The sequence below is a fragment of the Protopterus annectens genome, chromosome 6.part0, assembly GCF_019279795.1.
Source record: "Protopterus annectens isolate FY-2018-M chromosome 6.part0, PAN1.0, whole genome shotgun sequence".
NCBI classification, from domain to species: Eukaryota; Metazoa; Chordata; order Ceratodontiformes; family Protopteridae; genus Protopterus; species Protopterus annectens.
Window position 1 is genome coordinate 1,999,318,900 of NC_056737.1, and position 20,865 is coordinate 1,999,339,764.

At 36.7% G+C, this 20,865-nt stretch overlaps 1 protein-coding gene across 2 annotated transcripts in view; it reads right to left on the minus strand.

Annotated features, from left to right (window-relative positions):
- Nucleotides 1-20,865, minus strand: part of OSBPL6 (oxysterol binding protein like 6) — a 1,023,860-nt gene that overhangs the window by 446,286 nt on the left and 556,709 nt on the right. For both annotated transcript variants that reach the window (XM_044075314.1, XM_044075313.1), the window contains one exon: nt 8,248-8,378. In XM_044075314.1, the coding sequence (XP_043931249.1) occupies nt 8,248-8,378 (131 nt within the window). The remainder of the gene's footprint in view (nt 1-8,247; nt 8,379-20,865) is intronic.

A 20,865-nucleotide genomic window follows, 5' to 3' on the forward strand; every position in this document is an offset into this window, starting at 1 on the left:
ACCTTAACTTCTGCACTAACTGGTAAAAGATTTTTAAGACCAAATTATGTAAAATTTCATCCAAAGTCACAATGTGCCAATAGCAATGCCTTTCTGCTTTTCCCAGTTAGGGGTCACCACAGCAGATCACTGGTCCGCAGATTGATCAGCAGTGGTGTTTTTTACTGTGTCAGGTTGCCAGCCCAGCACCCAGCCTTCACACACACACCTACCTGCATGTCTTTAAAACTCACTTAACCACAGGGAAGAAATGCAGACTCCGCACAGAAGGAACTCCAGCTGAGAATTGAACTGGGTAACCTCTTGCTGTGAGGTGACAATGTTAACCACTGCACCACCGCAAAGTGCCAATATTTTCTTAAAACAGAATGTAATTTTTCAATGAAAGGCGCATAAATAGTAAAAAAATACATATCCTTTATTGGAACCATTTGAATTCAAAATTTTTGTCCACACCTCCTACCAGTAACTGATCTATTCTTTACTTTCTCTATCGAAATGGCAAGCTGTTTTTCTATATCACCTCTTCTTATATTCTTCTCAGATTTAAACAAAGTTGTATTTTTAAGCTCCAGATGAGGCGGCCAGGGTGCATTTAATTTTTTATTTAAATACATCAGTGACTTTTCTGATTCCTTGTCAGAGTAAATTTAGTCAAAAAAGAAGGGAATATAAATAGAAATGTAGTGTCCTTTAAAAAGGAGAACAAAATGTTTCAGATATTACATTATTTCGTAGGAACAAATTTTCTCTGCAAGTTTGGAAAGATGAGACAACAGTGATGTAGGTCTAAAGGAATAAGCTTGGCCTTTTGAATCAAACTTGGAAACAGGTACAATTACAGATGGCTCTCAACAGACAAAGAACTTACTTTCAGATAATCCTTTACAATGTTAAAAAGGGCCTGCTTATCAAAATGTTACAAGTATGCACAAATTTACAGAAAAGGCCATCAGATCCAATTTGCAAACACATGGGAATGCCTTTATGTCATGGATTTTGAGGAGCAATAGAGCAACAGAATTTTGGTTAAAGGTGCAGGGAGGTATAAGCTTGACCGCCTTATGAAGAGGGTTGTGGGAAGGGTTTGTAGATAGGGAAGTGTTAGAAAAATGGATCTCACATCGAGTATCAAAGGGCATTAGGTGCTTCACTGGAATCTGCTCAGGTATTTTTGTTTTTCTGACACCAACAGCAGTAACAGCGGCAATAAGGTATTCCTTTTTACCACAGTTATATGCTGCTGTACGTTTGGATCCAGTATCACCTGTACAAAAAAGAGATATTAAAAGCATGTGGGGCAGTGCAAGGAGAAGAAATGTTAAAAGGTAGAAAATGCATTATGTTAGGAAAAGTATAGGGAAAAAAGATGAGTGTATGTTCTTCCCAGAAACACCTTCAGGTTTACAAATTGCACACATAAACAGGTTGAAAAGAACAAAAGCTCAAAGAATGTTGGTTACTTTACTATCTTGCAATAAGAATATGAAAATCTTTCTGTGAAAGAAAACTAGGTGAGGCAGTGACTGAGATGCAGTTTTTGAAACAAAATGATAAAAGTGTGCACTGCCTTCTCATGTGACAAAGTAGGAAACAGAGTAAAGCATTCAGGAACTGCAGAAGCCTTAGGCTATGCCATACTAGAGTATGAAATGCAGAGTGAAAAGGTAAAGATGAGAAAACAGGAGTCTGAATTCATTCCACTGATGTCACAGATAACCTCTGCTACCCTAGACTCAAGAGAGAGAACAGACAATGGCAGCTGATGATGAAGGCATGCTCTAGATGGCATGTGGTGACTGGCATCACATCTTAGAGGAGTCTTACCATGAAGTTCCTAAACATCCTGAACTGAATTGAAAACAAACCCTGACAGGCCTGCAGTTCCCTCAATTCTGTTAGCAAATGTATGCTGATTAGACAACAAGATGGACTTTCTCAGGCTAGAGCTCAACACCACAAGCAAGGTGAGGAAATTCCTGTCTGTTAATCTTTACAGAGACTTGGCTAAATAACAGGATTAGTGACAGTGCTGTAGGCCTGGATGGTTTCATTTTGTTCAGAGTGGATAGGAACCTGGCTCTGTGTGGAAAAGCAAAGGAGGTGAAGTGTGCATTTTTGTGAATGATAGCTGGTGCAAAAATTGTAACATTGTTAATGAACATTGCTGTGTAAATGTGGAATTTCTGATACTGAAATACAGACCTCTTTATGTGCCCAGAGAACTAAATGTTTCTATGTAGCAGCTGTATATATACCACAGAGTGCTAACATCACTGAAGCACTGAATATACTGCATAATACTTGTGAGCTGCAATGCAAGAATTCAGAGTGCATTTATGATAGCTGGTGACTTCAGCAAAGCAGATCTCCGGGAGGTGCTACCCAATTACTTCCAAATTGTGGATTTTCCCACAAGGAGAGCAAATACTCTGGACAAGGCTTACACTAACATAAAAGGGGCATACAGAGTTGTACAAAAACCAAACCTGGGTGGCTCTGATCACATCTCTATAAAACTAATAGCAGCTTACAAATCTCTCTTAATCCGAGATACACCCACTGTGAAACAAATCAGGGTCTGGCATGAAGGAGCCATGGAAAGTCTCGGGGACTTCTTTGATATCACAAACTGGGATGTCTTCAGGGAGGCAGCCATGGTGAACAATCTGGTGAACATAGATGAATATACTGAGACAACTATGGGTTATATATCCAAATGCATGGAGGATGTAGTGAACATCAACAATATTAAAGTAAGAGCCAACCAAAAACCATGGCTAAACAGCAAAGTGTACGAGTTGGTGAGGGCAAGAAACACTGCTTTCAGGGCAAAGGATAAGAAGGGTCTAAGTGTGGCAAGGGCTAATCTAAAAAAGGGTATCAAGGAGGCCAAGAGGGAGTATGGAAATAGGATACAAGGATGCTTCGAGGATGAGAAAGACTCAAGAAACCTGTGGTCTGGTATTCAATGGCTAACTGACTACAAGACCAAGTCAGCTCAGTGCAATGATAGCACTGAATTTCTGGACAGTCTAAACACATTTTATGGCAGGTTTGAGGAGAAAACCAACCTGGGGGCTGTAAAGATTCTGAAGGACCAAAAGGAGGCAGTACTCAATTTCAGTGCTGTGGATGTAGGGAACCAGATGAGGAAAGTGAACCCCAGGAAGGCTGCTGGTCCTAATAACATTCTGTGGAAAGAATTGAAAGGCTGTGCAGACCAACTAGACATAGTCCTGAAGGACATCTTCAGTACCACAGGAAAAAGTACCAACATGCTTTAAAGTTACTAACATAATCCCTCTGCCCAAAAAAGCCAACCCCACCTGCCTAAATGATTATAGACCAAAGGCCGTTACATCAAATGTAATGAAATGCATTCAAATACTGGTTAAAAGGCATTTGACTACAGTACTATCTCAAACCTTTGACCCGCTGCAATTTGCCTACCAGGTACACAGATCAACTGCTGATGCCATTTCGGTGGCACTTCACCTTACATTGGAGCATCCTGAAGAGAAACAAAACTATGCCAAGTTGTTCATAAATTTCAGCTCAAGATTCAATATGCTGATTTCAATGCAACTTATAGAAAAGCTAATCGACCTTGGCATAAATAAAGGGCTGTGTAACTGGATCCTCGATTTCCTGACTGAAAGACCACAAAGGACCTGTGCTGGTAACAACACTTCAGGGAATATTACAATCAACACTGGAGTACCCCAGGGTTGTGTCCTGAGTCCTCTACTGTTCACAGTCCTTACCAATGATTGCTCTGTGAAAGCTAGCAACAACCACATTATCAAATTTGCAGATGACACCACAGTGGTGGGACTCATAAGTGGTGATGACAAGAGTGGTTATAGGAATGAGGTCAACTCCCTGAATGAATGGTGCAATAACAACAATTTGGACCTGAACATCAATAAAACAAAATGAATCATTATTGACTTCAGAAAGAGATCTGAAATGCTCCTGGCCCTCAAGATCAATGGTGATGAAGTGGAGAGAGTCCAAACTACAAAGTTCCTGAGGGTACATATATCAGAGGATCTTTCTTGCAGTACAAATACAGGCCAGCTAATTAAAAAAAGCCCACAAGTGACTACACTTCCTAAGAAGGCTGAGAAAAGCAAAGCTCTCTATGAATGCTCTAAATACCATCTACAGAGGAGCCACTGAGAGCATTATCACCAGCAACTGCACTGTATTGTTCAGAAACAGCACAATGGCTAAAAGGAAGAAGCTGCAAAGAATAATAAGAACAGAAGAAAAGATTGTGGGCACTAGTCTTCCTACTCTACGAGAGCTCTTGAAATGAGATGTGAAAAGAGGCCCTCAAAATACTGAGTGACACTTCTCATCCAGCGTATGTTTGGTTCAATAAACTTGCATCTGCTAGAAGGCTACGGAGTATCCGCTGCAGGACCTCCAGACTAATGAACAGTTTTTATCCAACTGCAATAAGACTCATTAATGCAGACATAACTTTGGATGTATGAAAACTATAACGGATTGTTATGATCTCATTCTTTTCCTTTTTCCATACAGTAATTCTATTTATTTATTACATACTAAAATTAATATATTCTCATGCAAGTGCAGTTCCATCACCCAATCTCATCTCTGTGTCTAGTGTACTTTTCTTTTCATGTGTTAATCGTCTAGTAGTCAGTGTTGTCCAGTGCATACAAATAGTGTGCAAGCATGTGCATCAGCTACCCAGACATTTACTTTTGTACTATAGTTATTATTTATTTTTAATACCTATCATGTTTGTCCTTTTGTACTTGTTTTCTCCTATAAAAGAGCTGACACTCGAAATTTTGTTTAGATAGAACTTGTGTTTCCTAAATGACAATAAAATGTCTATGAGTTTGAGTTTTTTGAGTAAATAAGTGACAGCAAATAGAGCAACCTAATAAAACTGAAATCCAGGTGAGCAACCCTGGGAATATGGAACAGCAAGCTACATTTTCTCTAATGGAAGAAATTCCATACGTAGACAGTGTTCAAAGCAACTCTAATTCAGGTCAGTCTGCAAGCAAGTGGGCAGATAATTCAGTGAAGTCCAAGAAAATCCCAGTCAGTATCACTGCAATTGCCCTGAGACGATTCAGAGTGAAAAGCTGCTTTTGCACTGTCTGCTAGGAGAAACCTAAAGTAAAGGAATTAACAAAATTGTGGTAGCATTGTCGCCTCACAGTATGACGTTGACCTGTTCGATTCTCAGCTAGAGCGTCTTCTGTGTGGAGACATGCGTGAATGGGTGTACCTTCGTTGAAGGTTGTACGTCAGAGCTGGCAACTCGGCACGTAAAAGTCTACTGCCAATCATTAGCGGACCGGAGTTCTGCTGTGGCGACCCCTAACCGGGAAAAGCCAAAAGACACAACAACAAGGTATATATTATGAGTCTACCACAAGAAAAGTTTGCTGACTTAAAGATATCCTTAATGGCCAAATCCTCATTGTAGGTTATCAAAACGAGTCACACGAACCTGGAGAAGAAAATGAAAGAAATGTTTCTGAAAAACAAAGAAATGGAAATTAAGAAAGTGAGTAAGAGAAGTGTGAATCCTGGGTAAAGACTCCAAAGGACACTGCTCTTTCCTCCAATATGGCCCCTATAAGCACTCAGTGGTATTACCCTAGAAGTAATCACTATTTCACCCAGAACTAATTACTATCATATGTGTATATGTCATTATACAATAAATGGTGTTTACTACTTAAACAAGCACTCAGATTGGACAGCCCAATTAGCATACTCATTGTAAACTGAGCATATTTCAAAAGAAAAATGTCTAGCCACTAAACTGTCCTTCAGTGGCTAGGTTTTCTATTGAGATATATTCAACAGAAAAACAATACCATATTTTATGGAGTGTGAAACAAAATATGAGGAAAACTCGGGACGTTCTCCAAATGTCTGACCAGTTGAGAAGTAATTGGCAAAACATACTTGATTGGCTTAATATTTTTACAGCAAAACATTGGGTCTGTATTATTTCAGTGAAAGCTTAAAATAGTGAACACTGTTTAATCAATCCAATAAAGTCAAAATCCCTAAATCCTGAACACATGGAACAGTAATTTTTTTTCCCATGGAAAAAAAATTACTGGGCCATGTTCAGGAATTTGTCATTTCCTCCACTGTAGTACGATCCCGGAGTTGGTATACTTAAGTAGGTGGTGAGTGTGGGGGGCAAAGCCCCCCCCCCCACTTTATTTTTTGTTTGTATTTTTTTTTTATACGGAGCAGCAATTTTTTTCCCTGGTAAGAAAATCGCTGTTCTGTGTGTTTGGGATTTAAGGATTTTGACTTTATTGGGTCGGTTAAACAGCATTCACTATTTTAAGCATTTGCTGAAATAATATAGACCCAAAACATCACCAGTGTCAAAAACAAGTTCTTCCTGCAGCACAACACCAATGCAAGAATTCTGAACAGACTCAAAAGTTAGAGCCAACAATGTAATAGGCATGATGTCTTCCTCCATTGCTTCTGTACACTATACCACATCTCCAGAATAACACTGGCATGTAAAAACAATCTGCTGCCTCTGCCTCTCTAGTTCTTATAATTTACATAAATAACAACGTTTTTTCTTCAAAATACTCTTCCTGAAAATTAATAAATATGTAACTTTAAACCCTGGCATTATTTACTGACTCTGATTCTCATACATTTACTCCACAGCCAGAAATCTAATGATGAAAAATACAAAATATGAGACAAAATTATGGATGTTTTGCAAAATCACAGACAATTAAACAAGTACAGTTTTAACATTCTAAACTATTTAAATTTTACAAAAACACATACCTCTCAACTGCCTCTGATTTTGCTGAACCTCGCTGATTTTGTCTCATATTTTTTGTTCTGTTCCCCAAAACAACAACAGACTTGGAGGATGTGCACTGCCTATCTTGCATGCCCCAGACTACCAGAAATTGGAGGAAGAGCACTAAAGTCCTTTTATACAATGGCATCACTTAGAAAAGAGAAGATTTTTTTTGTTAAATAATATCATTGTGCAATAGTAATTATCCCCTTCCACATGTGAGTAAGGCAGGATTTATCCATGGTATGCTTTGCTTAATCACTTGGGCTTCACCTTCATTATCGATCACCATCAGCATGTGGCATGGCGGTAGTGTTGTTACCTCACAGCAAGAGGTTCTCCCGTTCGATTCTCAGCTGGGCTTGGGAATGCCTTCTGTGTGGAGTCTGCATGTCCTCCCTGTAGTTGGGTAGCGTTCGAAAGACATGTGTGCGTAAATGGGCATGCCTTCGATGAAGGTTGGGCGTTGAGCTGGCAACTCGGCGTTTCGTAAAAAAAAAATCCACTGCCAATCATTAGCGGACCGGAGTTCCGCTGTGGTGACCCCTTACCGGGAAAAGCCGAAAGACAAACAACAACAACAACAACAACCAGCCATGGGTAAATCCTGCCTTACCCACACCCAGTCATGGATTATTGTTAAAATATAGACCTTGGAATTGGGTAAGAGTAATTTGAAATAAAGGGATAATTGGTTAGGCTTTAAATGGCTTGAAAGGGCAGTTTGCCTAGTACTCACCTATGAAACAATTACCATGTAAGTATGAAACCTAGGTAGAGACCTCCAAGGACATTACTAGAAAACTGTGTAACCTGTGGAAAGATTCCAAATGGAAAAGGCTAATGTATATGATTGTCAGACATGAGAAGCAAAGTACACTAAGCAGCGAAGACTTTTGCTTAAACCATACTGAAAGCCATTTGTTTCACTTCTGTTTATATTATTAAAGAAAGCATTAATTTGCCTTAGCACCTTATATACTGAGAAAAATTCGTTATATATTGGTTAAAACAAAATGCATGCCTCTCATTTCAATGAATGCCCTTCTATAAAAGTGTGGACCAAAGTTAAATCCCCTGGTAATATATATATATATATATATATATATATATATATATATATATATATATATATATATATATATATATCACTATCTATCAATCTGTCTATCTACATACACACACACATTCATATTTACAGACTGCAGGAGATAGCTATAGTTACAGAAACAGAGTAGGTACATAGATATTCAGATACATGTGTGTATATAAATACATGTACACAGATACATGTACACCTACAGAAACATACAGTGTGTTAGGGCTATTGTAGAAAGCAGAAGGAATTCATAACCATGTGAATCTTTAACTATTGTATGAAAAGTTATAAAGAATACCTGGGAGAGTGATTGCCTAAGACTCAGTATCTGCGAAGTGAGACTTGCTTGTTCCTGGTCAGAAACCATCTGTTTAAGCTTTTCCTTTTCTATTGCTATAGTGTTAAAAGAAGACTTCAAAAGGGCATGAACTGAAAAAAGCAAACCAAAGAAAAAAAATAGTCATACACTTTAGTTGTCCATTTGTTACTGCTTTGACACAGCAATAAATAAAATGTTTCAGCTCAAATCCATTTACATTTAAAAATAATAATAATATATATATATATATATATATATATATATATATATATATATATATATATATACACACACACACATTAAAAATTGTGTAAAGAAGTTGGGGATTGGCATAATTGTTAAGGTACTTACCTCACAGGCAAGATGTACAGAGTCTGATTCTCATCAAGGGAAATTAGATAGGTTTACAATGGCTCAAAACAGTAGCTAGCCTAGTACTTATCTATGAACCTTAATACAATTTTTCAGTCTTGGATGATTCATAGCATGAGTCTAACAATGGTAATAAAATGAAAGCTTTTTGGCATATAGGACCAGTGTTCACCTATTCTCATAAGGGTCTGGATTTGACTAGTGATCCATATACCAAAGAGTCTGTTTGAGGAGGGCTTACAGTCTATTTGCTTTCATCAGAAGATGTGGGCATAACACACCAAAGAAGGTCACTGGGTACTACTCAACCCATTTTATATGTTTGGGGCCATACTCTTAGACACATGGGAAGCTATATACTAGGCTGTGCATGCTATCACTGCTTACAGCACATTGTTATATATCTCAATCTCTATGCTCATTGTTTGGGAGGAGTATATGGCAAAAATAAAAGGTTTATAGGGAAGCTATTCAAATAAATAAATAACTTAAAGGTGGATGAACTGCATCACAACCATCTCTACTGGTCATATTTGCAAATGCTTTCATCTGCACTTTCAATGTGGAAGCAGAAAGCAGGACCTCATCAGTTAACCATCCACTGCCATACTCCACAGCTAATCACCCAACACTCTGACATGAATCACTTTCTTTATTTCATTGTCACTGTTATCATAAATGAAATATGTAGGTATGAGCCACTAGTCTGCATCTTATCATAATAAAGCATTGGATGCCAGAGTGAAATCAAGTTCTTAATAGATTGTGAATTTTACATTCCTTATGTTGGCAACATGTCTTTGCTGCATGTAAGTGGTTAAAACTGTGTTTACTACATTAAATGCACAGATATAACAGATTGCTTTCAACATTTTTTTTACCTTAACTTCATCGAAAAGTATTCTTATAACTTTGTCTTATCTATAAAATTGGTAAAAAGTTTATAATTTATACATAAAATAATTTTAAGCAGCTAACACAAAAGTCTACATTTCAACTGACTGCTGTAGAGCAAGTTTGTTGTTAAACTTGGAAACCGTTCCAAGAGTGCACTTACCAAGTTAATTAGAGTCTCATAAGGCTGGTAATTATTTTTGCCGTAGATATTCAACATCACTGTTTTACAGCTTTTTTGTGAACAATAGCAAAACAGTAACAATCTCGGAATAAACAATGTAGCGAACAGTAACAATCTCAGCATAAACAATGTAGCAAACAGTAACAATCTCAGCATAAACAATGTGTAAAATCATCACTCTTGTCAGCACTGTGCAGTGACAATGACACTGTTTATAAAAATGTATCCCATCAACAGAAAACTAACAACCTTTTATTAAATAACCGATATACACCTAGTAAGTGCTTTCGTTCCTAATATGGAAATAATAAAAATAATAAAATAGTAAATTTGTCAAGATTTCATTTGAATAATGAGCATTTACAGGTCTTAAGCAAATGTTTAATTTCTGTGCCCTCAGATAGGGTGGACTTAATTGACACTATTAATGCCTTGAGGGATTTTGTTAGAAAGTTGAATTTGAAATGTTCGTTCCATGATAAAGACAATTTAAAGGTGGAGCAGCTTAAGGAGCCTACTCTATTTAATCCCAGTTTAAGACCTGAATTGGAAGCCTTTCTTTTAACATGTGAAAGTGATGTAAGAAGTTTGCTAGATTCTAAGTCTAAAAATAGATGTTATAATCTGACAGCAACAGAAAGGAATGCTTTACTTGAGTTAAAAGATAATAAAAAAATGTATATCACAAAAACTGATACGGGGAATGCTGTGTTAGTATTGGAAATGGAGTATTATTGTATGAAAAAAAAATGTTGAGTGATGAAAAATTTTATATGAAGGTGTCTTGGGAGGAAGTGGTGAAATCATATAATATGATTGATGCTTGTATTGAAGAGTGGTGGATGGAGGGGTTGATTACTGCAGAAATGGCAGACTATTTTAGAATTTGGAATCCCAAATTGGGGAGAATTTTTGGTCTGCCCAAAGTGCATAAAAATCTAAATCCGCCTATGTTTAGATCGATAGTGGCTAGTCAAGACAATAAAACAGAGTCTATGGCCATTTTTGCAGATAAAAATCTGCAGAAATTGGTATGTCTGAGTGACTCCTTTATTAGGGATTCATTTCACTTTAAAAATCTCATTGCAAATTTAAAAGTGGATGATTTCATGATATTGGTAATGGAGGATGTTGTGTCTTTATATACCATCATTCCCAATGTTGAAGGTCTTGAAATGGTAAATAGGGAAATGCTTTCATCTAATCTTTTTACATGTGGTGAGGTTAGGCTGTTAACTGAAATTCTGGATGTTATTTTGAGTTATAACTTTTTTACATTTGAAAATGAAATTTATAGGCAAAAAATGGTGTAGCTATGGGGGCTGTAATGGCCCCTAGTTATGCTAATATTTTCACGATGGGCTAGGAAAAAGAATTTGTGTATAATTCTGCATTTTATAAATATGTTATATTTTTACAAACATTTTATAGATGATTTGTTTTTATTATGGAAAGGAAGTATGGAAAGATTAATGGAATTTTTAATATATTTAAATGGTGCTTCTAGTTATTTGAAATTTGTGTATACAATTAATCAAAGGGAAATATTTTTTTTGGACTTGATGGTTTATACATCTGCCAACAATTTAAAGGTTAGAATAAAAAAAATGATTTGCAGAGTAATAATTATTTACATTATAGTAGCATGCATAATAATAATCTTAAAAGAAATATTGTCAAAGGACAGTTTTTAAGATTAAGTGAGTTAACAGAGGATATGTATTATTTTTACTATGGAAAGTGAACAAAGAGAAAAGAGGTTTTCCAGTAGGGGGGTACCAAATAGATTGATACAGGAGGTTAGGAATGAAGTGAAAAGTATAAGGGAAGCTGGCACTTTAAATAATAGGTCAGCTGGGAATGATTAAAAAAAAAAAAAGATTATGCTTTAGCTTGTGTATTGCAAAAATCAGTAGATGAAGCTGGTATTAAGCAGATTACTAAAGAAAAAAACTGGAAGTTTCTTTTAAATTTTGCTGAGACATGGAATATTATTGGAAGCGTTCCAGTTTTTGTCACCAAAAGAGGGAAGAGGTTAAAAGAATATTTTCAAAGGAATAATTTTAGGAGTCACAAATCTGAAGACATTAAAGGAATGACTAAATGTGGTAATTGTAAGTTTTGCCCATTTGTTTTTGAAAGAAAAGAAGTAAAAATAATGGCTAGAAATTATAATATTAAATTAGGGCATGAATATAATTGTAAATCAAAATGTGTAGTGTATGTTGCTTTGTGCACACTGTGCCAAGCTTTTTATATTGGTAGAACATATAGACAATTTTATAAAAGGATGTATGGGCATTTAAGGGCTCTAGATATCAAAGAAGCCAATAATGGCTTAGCTAAGCATGTACTACAAAAACATAGCTCTGAAATTAATAAGGTTAGTTTTAGGTTTTCAGTGACAGATCACGTTTCTAACTTTAATATTAGGTTTATTACAGAAGATGAATTAAACTGGAAAGAATATTGCTGACAGATAGAATTAAATGCGTGCAGTTTCCCTAGTATGAATGAAAGGGAAATTGCAAGGTGGTTTTGAAAAGGAAAGGGTTAAATCATTAAAGTATTAATTAATGTTGAGTCATGTGACTGTGATGAAATGTATTTAATGTCAAACAGAGCTCCTCATTAGCACTCTTCAAGAAAAATCTTGATGACTGGATGGGAAATGGGAAATTCACCCCAGGGATCACTTCTGTGGCTCTGCTCAACAGAGGCACAGGAAAATAATTTTCTTGGGTGGCGAAAGCCAGGGTACATTTTTTGGCTAGGCTTATATAGGCCCTAGGGCCAATAGCCTAGTACCTACCTATGAACCTATGAACCTATAATAGGGTTGTTGTTTTATACTAACTTGGTCTGAAAAAGTTCCATATTAGGAACAAAAGCACTTACCAGGTGTATATCGGTTATTTAATAAAAGTGTATTTGTTTTATTTAAAGACCGCTGGCACATTTTTATTTTTGAAAGAACAGTATATTTTATGCTGATTCATGAGGCTTGTTGTGAATACAGTACCAACAATATTAGCATTACCCTACTGGTGGACGAAGGCAGAACTATAGAGCTTCGGGTTCAACCTGCTGACAATCGGAGTTCCCTGTGGGAAATCACAGGTTTTGCTGGCAGTGATGCCCTCTTTGGGGAAATTTTTACAAATAAACATCTGCAGAAATTGGTATGTCGGAGTGACTCCTTTATTAGGGATTCCTTTCACTTTAAAAATCTCATTGCCATTTTAAAAGCGGATGAGTCCACGATACTGGTAATGGCGGATGTTGTGTCTTTATATGTTGGTGTGACATGGACTTGGTATATATAAATCCAGGGGGGTATAGGGGGCTTGCATCCCTCATTGGTGGTTCAGATAGGCTTGCCCCCATGCAAACAACTTTTAAAAAAGTGTTTTTCAGCCATTTTTTTTCTGTGAATGCAGTTTAGGGATTCCAGTCCTCAGTGCATTTGCTTTTTTCTACTTATAGTAGAACCTAATATTATTCACAGTTACTGAAAGCATTTAAGTTATGAATAAAAAAAATCAGATTAAAGACATATCCATACTTTCGCAATCATTCACAATTTGTCACCAATCATTCAGGGCAGATATTCAGAGTCCTGACTTTTATAGTATGACACTGCCATTATGTAGTTTTTTTTTTTTTTTTTTTTTTGCAAATAATGATTTTATGGAAACTGCTCAAAATCACAACAACAAATATAATTTTGCATTAAAAAATGCAATGTTCATAAAAAAAGGGTCTAACAGACAGCATGCTGAAATTCGGAGCTCCAAACTTTAAGAAATAGTCAACACAGTATAATTTTATGAACATCATATAAAATGAATGCAGTTTATGATCATTGAAACTCTACACAAAAATTAAAAAGTTATTGTCTTTCTAATCAAAAAGACACATTATTTGATCTGATCCATTTCTAGCAGTGCCACTTAAAAAAACACACACACAAGTTACATCATCCTCTGTTTCTTATATATGCCTGTTTGCTTTATCAATGCACTTAACTTTGTTTTTCTATGAAACTTCACATTGTTTCTTTTTACCACTTGTCATTGCATCTGCCTCCTCAAAGTCAGTGAGTAGAGGAGTTGGGGAAGATTTGTACATCTAAGATATTTGCAAAGAGAGCACAAATTCCAGTTACAAAAAGGGTTAATAAACTATTGAGAAGCTTAAAAGTAGGAAGAAACTTCTGGGGTACACTGCCATTATTAATTGTAAACTGTCCCTCAGAAATGACATAAGCTATGTGGCATCACAGCCTGAGTCATACATTTAACAGAAGCAAAAGTGTAGCAATTCATTATGGCACAACATTTTATGTTTAAAGGAGCTTGCTGGTGATAATACTCAAAATTAGTCACTGACAAATATATGAAACTTTCCATAGGTGCTTAGAGAATGGAGAAATTCAGAGTGCTGCCACATTAAGTTAATGGAAATACAAGACAGCAGAAATTGTCTGGATTCATACTGATTCATCGAAGGCAGTTTCAGCAAATGCAAAAAAAACTTGAAAGCAGGTCAGCGAAACCACCTTCGGCAAATGTTAAACTTTTTTTTTTTTTGCAGGGAGACAACCACTCCTGCACCCCACAAATCCCAAGAAATTATATATAATAACTTTGAGGTTGCCCAACAGTGGAGAAAAAGACAATCTCCACTGTCAACAAAGGCGAACGGCCTTTGATTTATTTGCATTTGCAGAAACTACCTTCAATGAGGTGACATACTCCCAAAATGTCTTGTCCCTACCATGTCATGTCAGTCAGACATGGAGAACATTGTGAGAAGAAGTAACCACTGCTGTAAAATGACATCTGAGCATCAGAAGTCTGAGAGACACTGCCACTAATGACATACACTAGCTTCTTCGTATACAAGGCTCCAATAAGGAGACGTGGGTAAAAAATGTTTGCCCCCAAGTGAAAGATCACCAAGTTACTCCCAACATATCTGGACCTTACTGCACATCTGCATACATTATGAAAGGTTATCTTCCATTTCATCACACCTAGAGCAAGTCAATGACCCAAACTAATGCAGTCTGTAGTAATGTGCAGATGAACCAAACATCAGTACTTTGTACTGTACAAGGTGCAGCATGGTCTGTATAAGGAAGGTAGGAATCCAAATCCATATCTTTGCTAGGCATATCAAAGCATTTCTATCAGAAGGGTACGGGACATAAAATATTAAGCCAGCTAGTAGAGCAATATGACACTGTAAATGTGTATCTTAAACTGCATGTAGCCTCAATGATTTTTAAGCCACATGCATTGTTTATAAACAAATTCACAGCTAACTCAACTAGCACCAAAGGCAGTACCCAGCTCTTTGACATCTAAATTCATTTATCTAGGCAGCTGAGTTATCAGCTGGTATGGAACATCACCCCAACAGCCTGCACCTGCCTACGCTACTGCTCATAATAATGCTATAGTCTGAAATGAAATGTGCAGTGCACATGCAATCTGTGTGCATAGAGCGACACAGGAAAATGGTCAGGTGAATTTGTGAGAATACTAAAGTAACAGTAACCTCCAACGATATGGTGGGGCAATGCTTACTTGCCTTGCGGATGTTTGTTGAATGGCATATAATTCAGCTATGGGGGTTTATGGTAAAACATTTGATGGGGATGTCAGGACTGAAGATATCTGAATGGTTGGGCTACTCTGTTGCTGAAGAAATAGAATAATCACATAATGCAAAGCCACAGTAAGCATGGGCGAAGGAAACTGTAGTTTATAAAAGAGCATTGCTTTAGGCTGCAGTCACTTTGTTACAGGTATTAGCATTCCTAATTGGTTAAGAAGGATTCTATAAAGTTAAAGAGGGTCTCCTTCAACAGACCTATCACATTTGTCAGCATAAGTCATTATGCTGTAACAAATTAATATTATAAGATTGGTCAGAGGTGTATCCAGAATTTTTGGAATTGTATACCATCTTCCATAATGAAGCCCCCCCCACACACACACACACAGAGGTTTAGCACTCAATAATCCCAGACTGTATAGCTTTCTGTATAGTATATCCTTTCAGTATTGAAAAAAAAAACTACTCTAATGACAAACTTAAGCAAATAAACAAACAGCAAGTAAATACATAGAAGCCATTTAACAAAATATATAGTCAAAAACCATTATAAATGTGCCAGCTTTATTAAATTAAAAACTACCACATCTTACTGTACAAAATAAGTTGTCAAAAAGAAATTTTGCCACAGTATTCAGGGTGTAGTTCTGGCTACACTGTTGACAGCAGTCATACAGTTGCTTTAGCAAGATGAAGATTCAGTGAGGTTGTCAAACCCTGTGTACATACAAGACAGAATCTAAGTGGTAGAATTTGACAGATTTGAATCATGTTTTAGTATTCAGATTATGTGCTTACTGTCCAAGACAGGGAACATTGCACCCCACTGGTGTCTGAATTTGCATGCTACTCTTTGCTTCCTGAGTGTAAACTGTGCTCCTGTCTTCACATCCCACAATGTTGTTGCACTTCTCAATCATGTGTCTCTTCTATCCCAACGTTAGTTGTACACCAGTTCTGTGACACAGATGGACAAAGTCCTGACCATAACTTGCATAATCTGAGTTTTCCTAGTGTCTAAGGCACTTAAACAGTGAGCTGAGGAGTAAGAAAGAGCATCTTTGGTGGCACATTCATTGTGTGGGAAGGGACAAGGTGATCTTGCTAGGCTGTTTGTTCTCATGCATGTAAGAAATGGAAACACGATCAGGGGATGTAGGCTTCACAATCCCAAGCTACTTTCAATAGTTCTCAAAGGGGGACAAGGAGGGACATGTACATGTCAGAGAAACAGGAGAGGATATTCCTGCAGTGAGATGCAGGTGCCTGCATCAGCCACCAGGGAAGGGGTTAGGGCCATACTGTAAACAACCCGATATCTCGTTCTCAGAATGATGTCAACTGCTGGCAGGCTGGACATATGCCATGTATTTCTCAAACCAAGGACAAACAAGACAGAATGCCACAGGACACCAGTTTTGGCAGAAAGCCACATATATTCAGCAGGAGGACAAGGCTATCCATCTCTGACAGTGGATTAGAGGCACGAATGCAAGTGTCAGCACAAACAGCCCTCATGACTACCTGAATGATATCCCATTTGCATGGCTCACCACTGTACTCTATTGGGTACATTCCTAGTATACGGACTAAGTCTGATTGTCAAAGGCCTAATAGTCAGCAAGCATGGGGGAAAAAAGTACCCAGGAAAAAAGGTTAAGGCATTTGTAACACTGATCTTAAGTGTTATAAACTTTATATTAAGTTGCCAGAAATGGAAGTCTAGGTTACCGTTTATGACCTGGAAATATTATTTGTTTTGGAACTGTGCCTCAAAGCTTTCATTCTACAGTTTAAGGTTACTATGCAACATGTTATCTTGTAAGAAATCTGACAGACTGAGGAGAGCAGTGTCCTTATTTAGGTTAAGAATCAATATACTACATCCCTTTTATATGATACCCCTTCACTACACCCACTGAGTATGTCTGCTGCTGCCGTTGCTCTTACAGAATTCCAATGGACTTGCAGTGTGCATTTGCAAATGACTCAAACATACCACTCTTTTTACACAAGATATCTCCTTATTCAAGGAGACTTTTATACAGGTCAACTAGTTAAAAATAATCCATTATTAGTCAAAATGTTACTGAAGACAACTTGGTCCAGATTTTACCAAATTAGACAATGCTTTTTTTGTTATGTAATCCTTGCCATCTGTGTATAACTACATTGTTTTTGCTTCCTCTGGTTTAATTTCCCCAAGTCTTTTAGGTTTATAATACCATGACAGGAATGGACCCCATTCCAAAGTCAAAGTATGATCAAAGTTCGTGAAAGTAGCATTGTTTCGATCTTTGATGTTAGCCAAAAGTGCTCTTTGAAGCACCCACAATGTGCCCGGAATTGACTCCTTCTGCAATTCATAAGGAGTTACATGTATCAGTAGCATATCTAAATAAGATTATAAATAATTTTTTATGAGACATATTTCTCCTATTACTACTGGAAATATCTGGGTATCTTTCTTTCACATTGCTCTCGTTTCTGCCTGCAAATCCTGGTATTTTATGACTTTTTGTCTCTCTGTAAGTAAGACACTGAAATCACTGGGTGTAGCAATTTCAGTGATTGATGTTACTTCTGTCTTCTTTTTATGAACTACTATATCTGGTTTTCTCACATCTTTTTTTAAACTGTTGGTAATGGGTAATCCCATGTGGTATAAACTCCATCATTCTCTATAATGCTTTGTGGATCATATTTCCAAAGCTTCTCAGCTACTTCAGTATTGTAATGTGTGCAAAATCCCCACGCAACAGTCTTGCCACATTGTATAACCACAAGTGAAAACAGCATCCACAGGAATCAAGCAAGACAAAACAGTCCCATAACTTCAATGGTTAAGAATAGAAAGTATAACGCGGACTATTTTCACAGCCCAATTTTATTAAAAAGTAAGCACTTTCACCATTCAGCTTCATCAGACAATGATAAAGTAATCAACAGTCTTTTAAATAATGTGCTTATGCATCTCATTGGTTATAGATGTAATAACGTCACTGAGCAACGTACATACAAATATTCTAAAAACATTTAAATACTAATACAAATTCATATAGAGACTATTGTCGTAAATACATAATGTAACCTTACATAATAAAACTAAAGAAGTGTACTTATATCTACTACAATCAATTATTACTGTAAATTGCTGAGAGATGAATCTTGAAAACACTGTGTTATTTATTTATTTATTTATTTGTTGTTTTATGTCTAGTTGTTTTTATGCTCAGTGATTTCACACTTTCTATTCTTAACCTTTGAAGTTTTGGGACTGTTTTGTCTTGCTTGATTCCTGTGGATGCCATTTTTACTTGTGATTATACAATACTTGGATTTAACCACAGGATTTCTCACCCTTCGGTGCTGCTTTTGTTTGTTATTGATGTGTTTATTATTGATTTTTTTCGACTTAGTCTTGCCACATTATTATACCATTCAGAATACAGGCCCTCTGCCATTAGTGTTATCACAACCAGCAACAAGATGTACGACTGTTTCCGCTTCTGTTTTACAGAACATAAATTTGTTTGTTTCTCCCACATTTTCGATGGACTTTGTAAACCAATGTACATATAGTTCTCTGTCCTGTGCTGCTGATATTAACCTTTCATCTTTTGGTTTAAATTCTGCATTGTGACTTTATTTAATAACACATGATCCTTTTTTCCATATGACTTTCTTTGTTACCCTTCTGTTCCACTGCCATGATTGAGTTTTCTTCTAAATGAGTATAAACTCTGTCACCAAGTACACAGTTTATACATTGTCAGAAGGCAAGTTATTGGTTTATAGTTTGCAGGTTCACTATTAAAGAGGAATATATTTTTTCCTATTGTTAACTAAGTTGGTATCTGTTCGGGGTACACATATAAGTAGTTCTTACTCAAGGCTAAATCTTCTATGCTCTTAATAAGATAGATTATATAATTTCTGATTCTGCCAGTGAGTTCTCAGTCTCAAACACACTGCACCTAGAACAAAACCCTCTTCCACCGAATACTGTTTATACAGTAGTTAGCTTTCTTTAACAGATCTTAACACATGAAGCTAAAAGTCTTCAAAGTCTGTCTCATGTTGCCAGAATATTTGTTTCACCCTAATGCATAATGAGTATATTCAGTGCTTCACCGACAATCTGGTTCAAACCTGAGATGAAGTGCAGATGATAGCACCCCTCAACAAACTACAGGCAGATGACTTACTGTAATATTGGTACTGCCAGCTTCAGGAGGAAACTATCTCCCAAGCCTTCTGAAAAATTAACACCAACATAGGAATATTTGTGAAAATGTCTCTTCCAAAAGGCATCACTGTTGAAATGTCAACACTCAAAGTGCTGATTGCAAATACATTGAAAAAAAATGACGGAAAATAGAGGACAGGAGCGAATCTCAAACACTATTGTTCTTTTTTAAACTTCTTTTTTGTAGGAGGTCAAAACCCCCTAGAACTCCCAAAATTATATATCCCAACTCTGAAATTGCCATACCTCAACGAAAAGGGAATATTCTGGGAAATGGCCATCTCAGACAAAGTATATGCAAGTTCGATTTTTTGGCCATTCGGTCTCTGTGTTTTGGAACTCATTCTAGTAGTCTAGCAAGTTCCAACATTTCAAATAGTTACCTTCCAAAGATAATATCATTGGAATCTACAGACTCAAAAAAAATATTAGGGAGATTTCAGCAGCCTTGACACCCCCCCCCAGCATGGCTTCTCCTTTTATTATCTCATCTGAAGACTCTGCACAAGCCCCTCTTCCATATTATTTGCCATCAGCTACAATTTTATCAGTCTGTTAGTTTCACTTTTGCTTACATTCATGAAGTATAACACCATGTTTACTTTTAACACACCTGCTATTCTTTGAATCTGTATTTAATGTCATACTCACACATACACACACACATATCTTTCTACTCTCTCTCACTCGGTATATCTATCTATCTATAGATACACAAACACACACACACACACACACACACACACACACACACACACACACACACACACAGACACATATAGCATTGCTGATTTTCTTATTATTTTATACAGTACCATTAATGGTATACTACAAGTCCAAGCAAACATTTTCACTGAATAAATAATGTACACCAGATTTTTTCCTGCTACTGCTATGTAGAAGGAAGATGGCTGCCAACCTGTAACCAGCACTGCAGTTTCATTATGATTTTTTTCCCCTGTAATTTTAATGATTATTAATGCTTATTTCCCTGTTTTTTTCTTTGCTTGCTCCTTGGCTTCCTGAATCAATTTTAGCTCTGATGCATAGTTTAACAGAATAATAACTTGAATTCTGACTGCCTTCACAATCAGTCTGTCTGTCTCTGACTCATTACCTTCATGGGGCTGCTTGCTTCACCTGTTTTACTGTTTCCTATTTATTTTTCATCTTATCTGTGATGTTATGTAGCTAGAGATCCAGATGTGATACTTCTTGTAGTTTCTATTTAGATGTCATTTTATCTCCATATTTTGGCTGTTGTAACTTATCA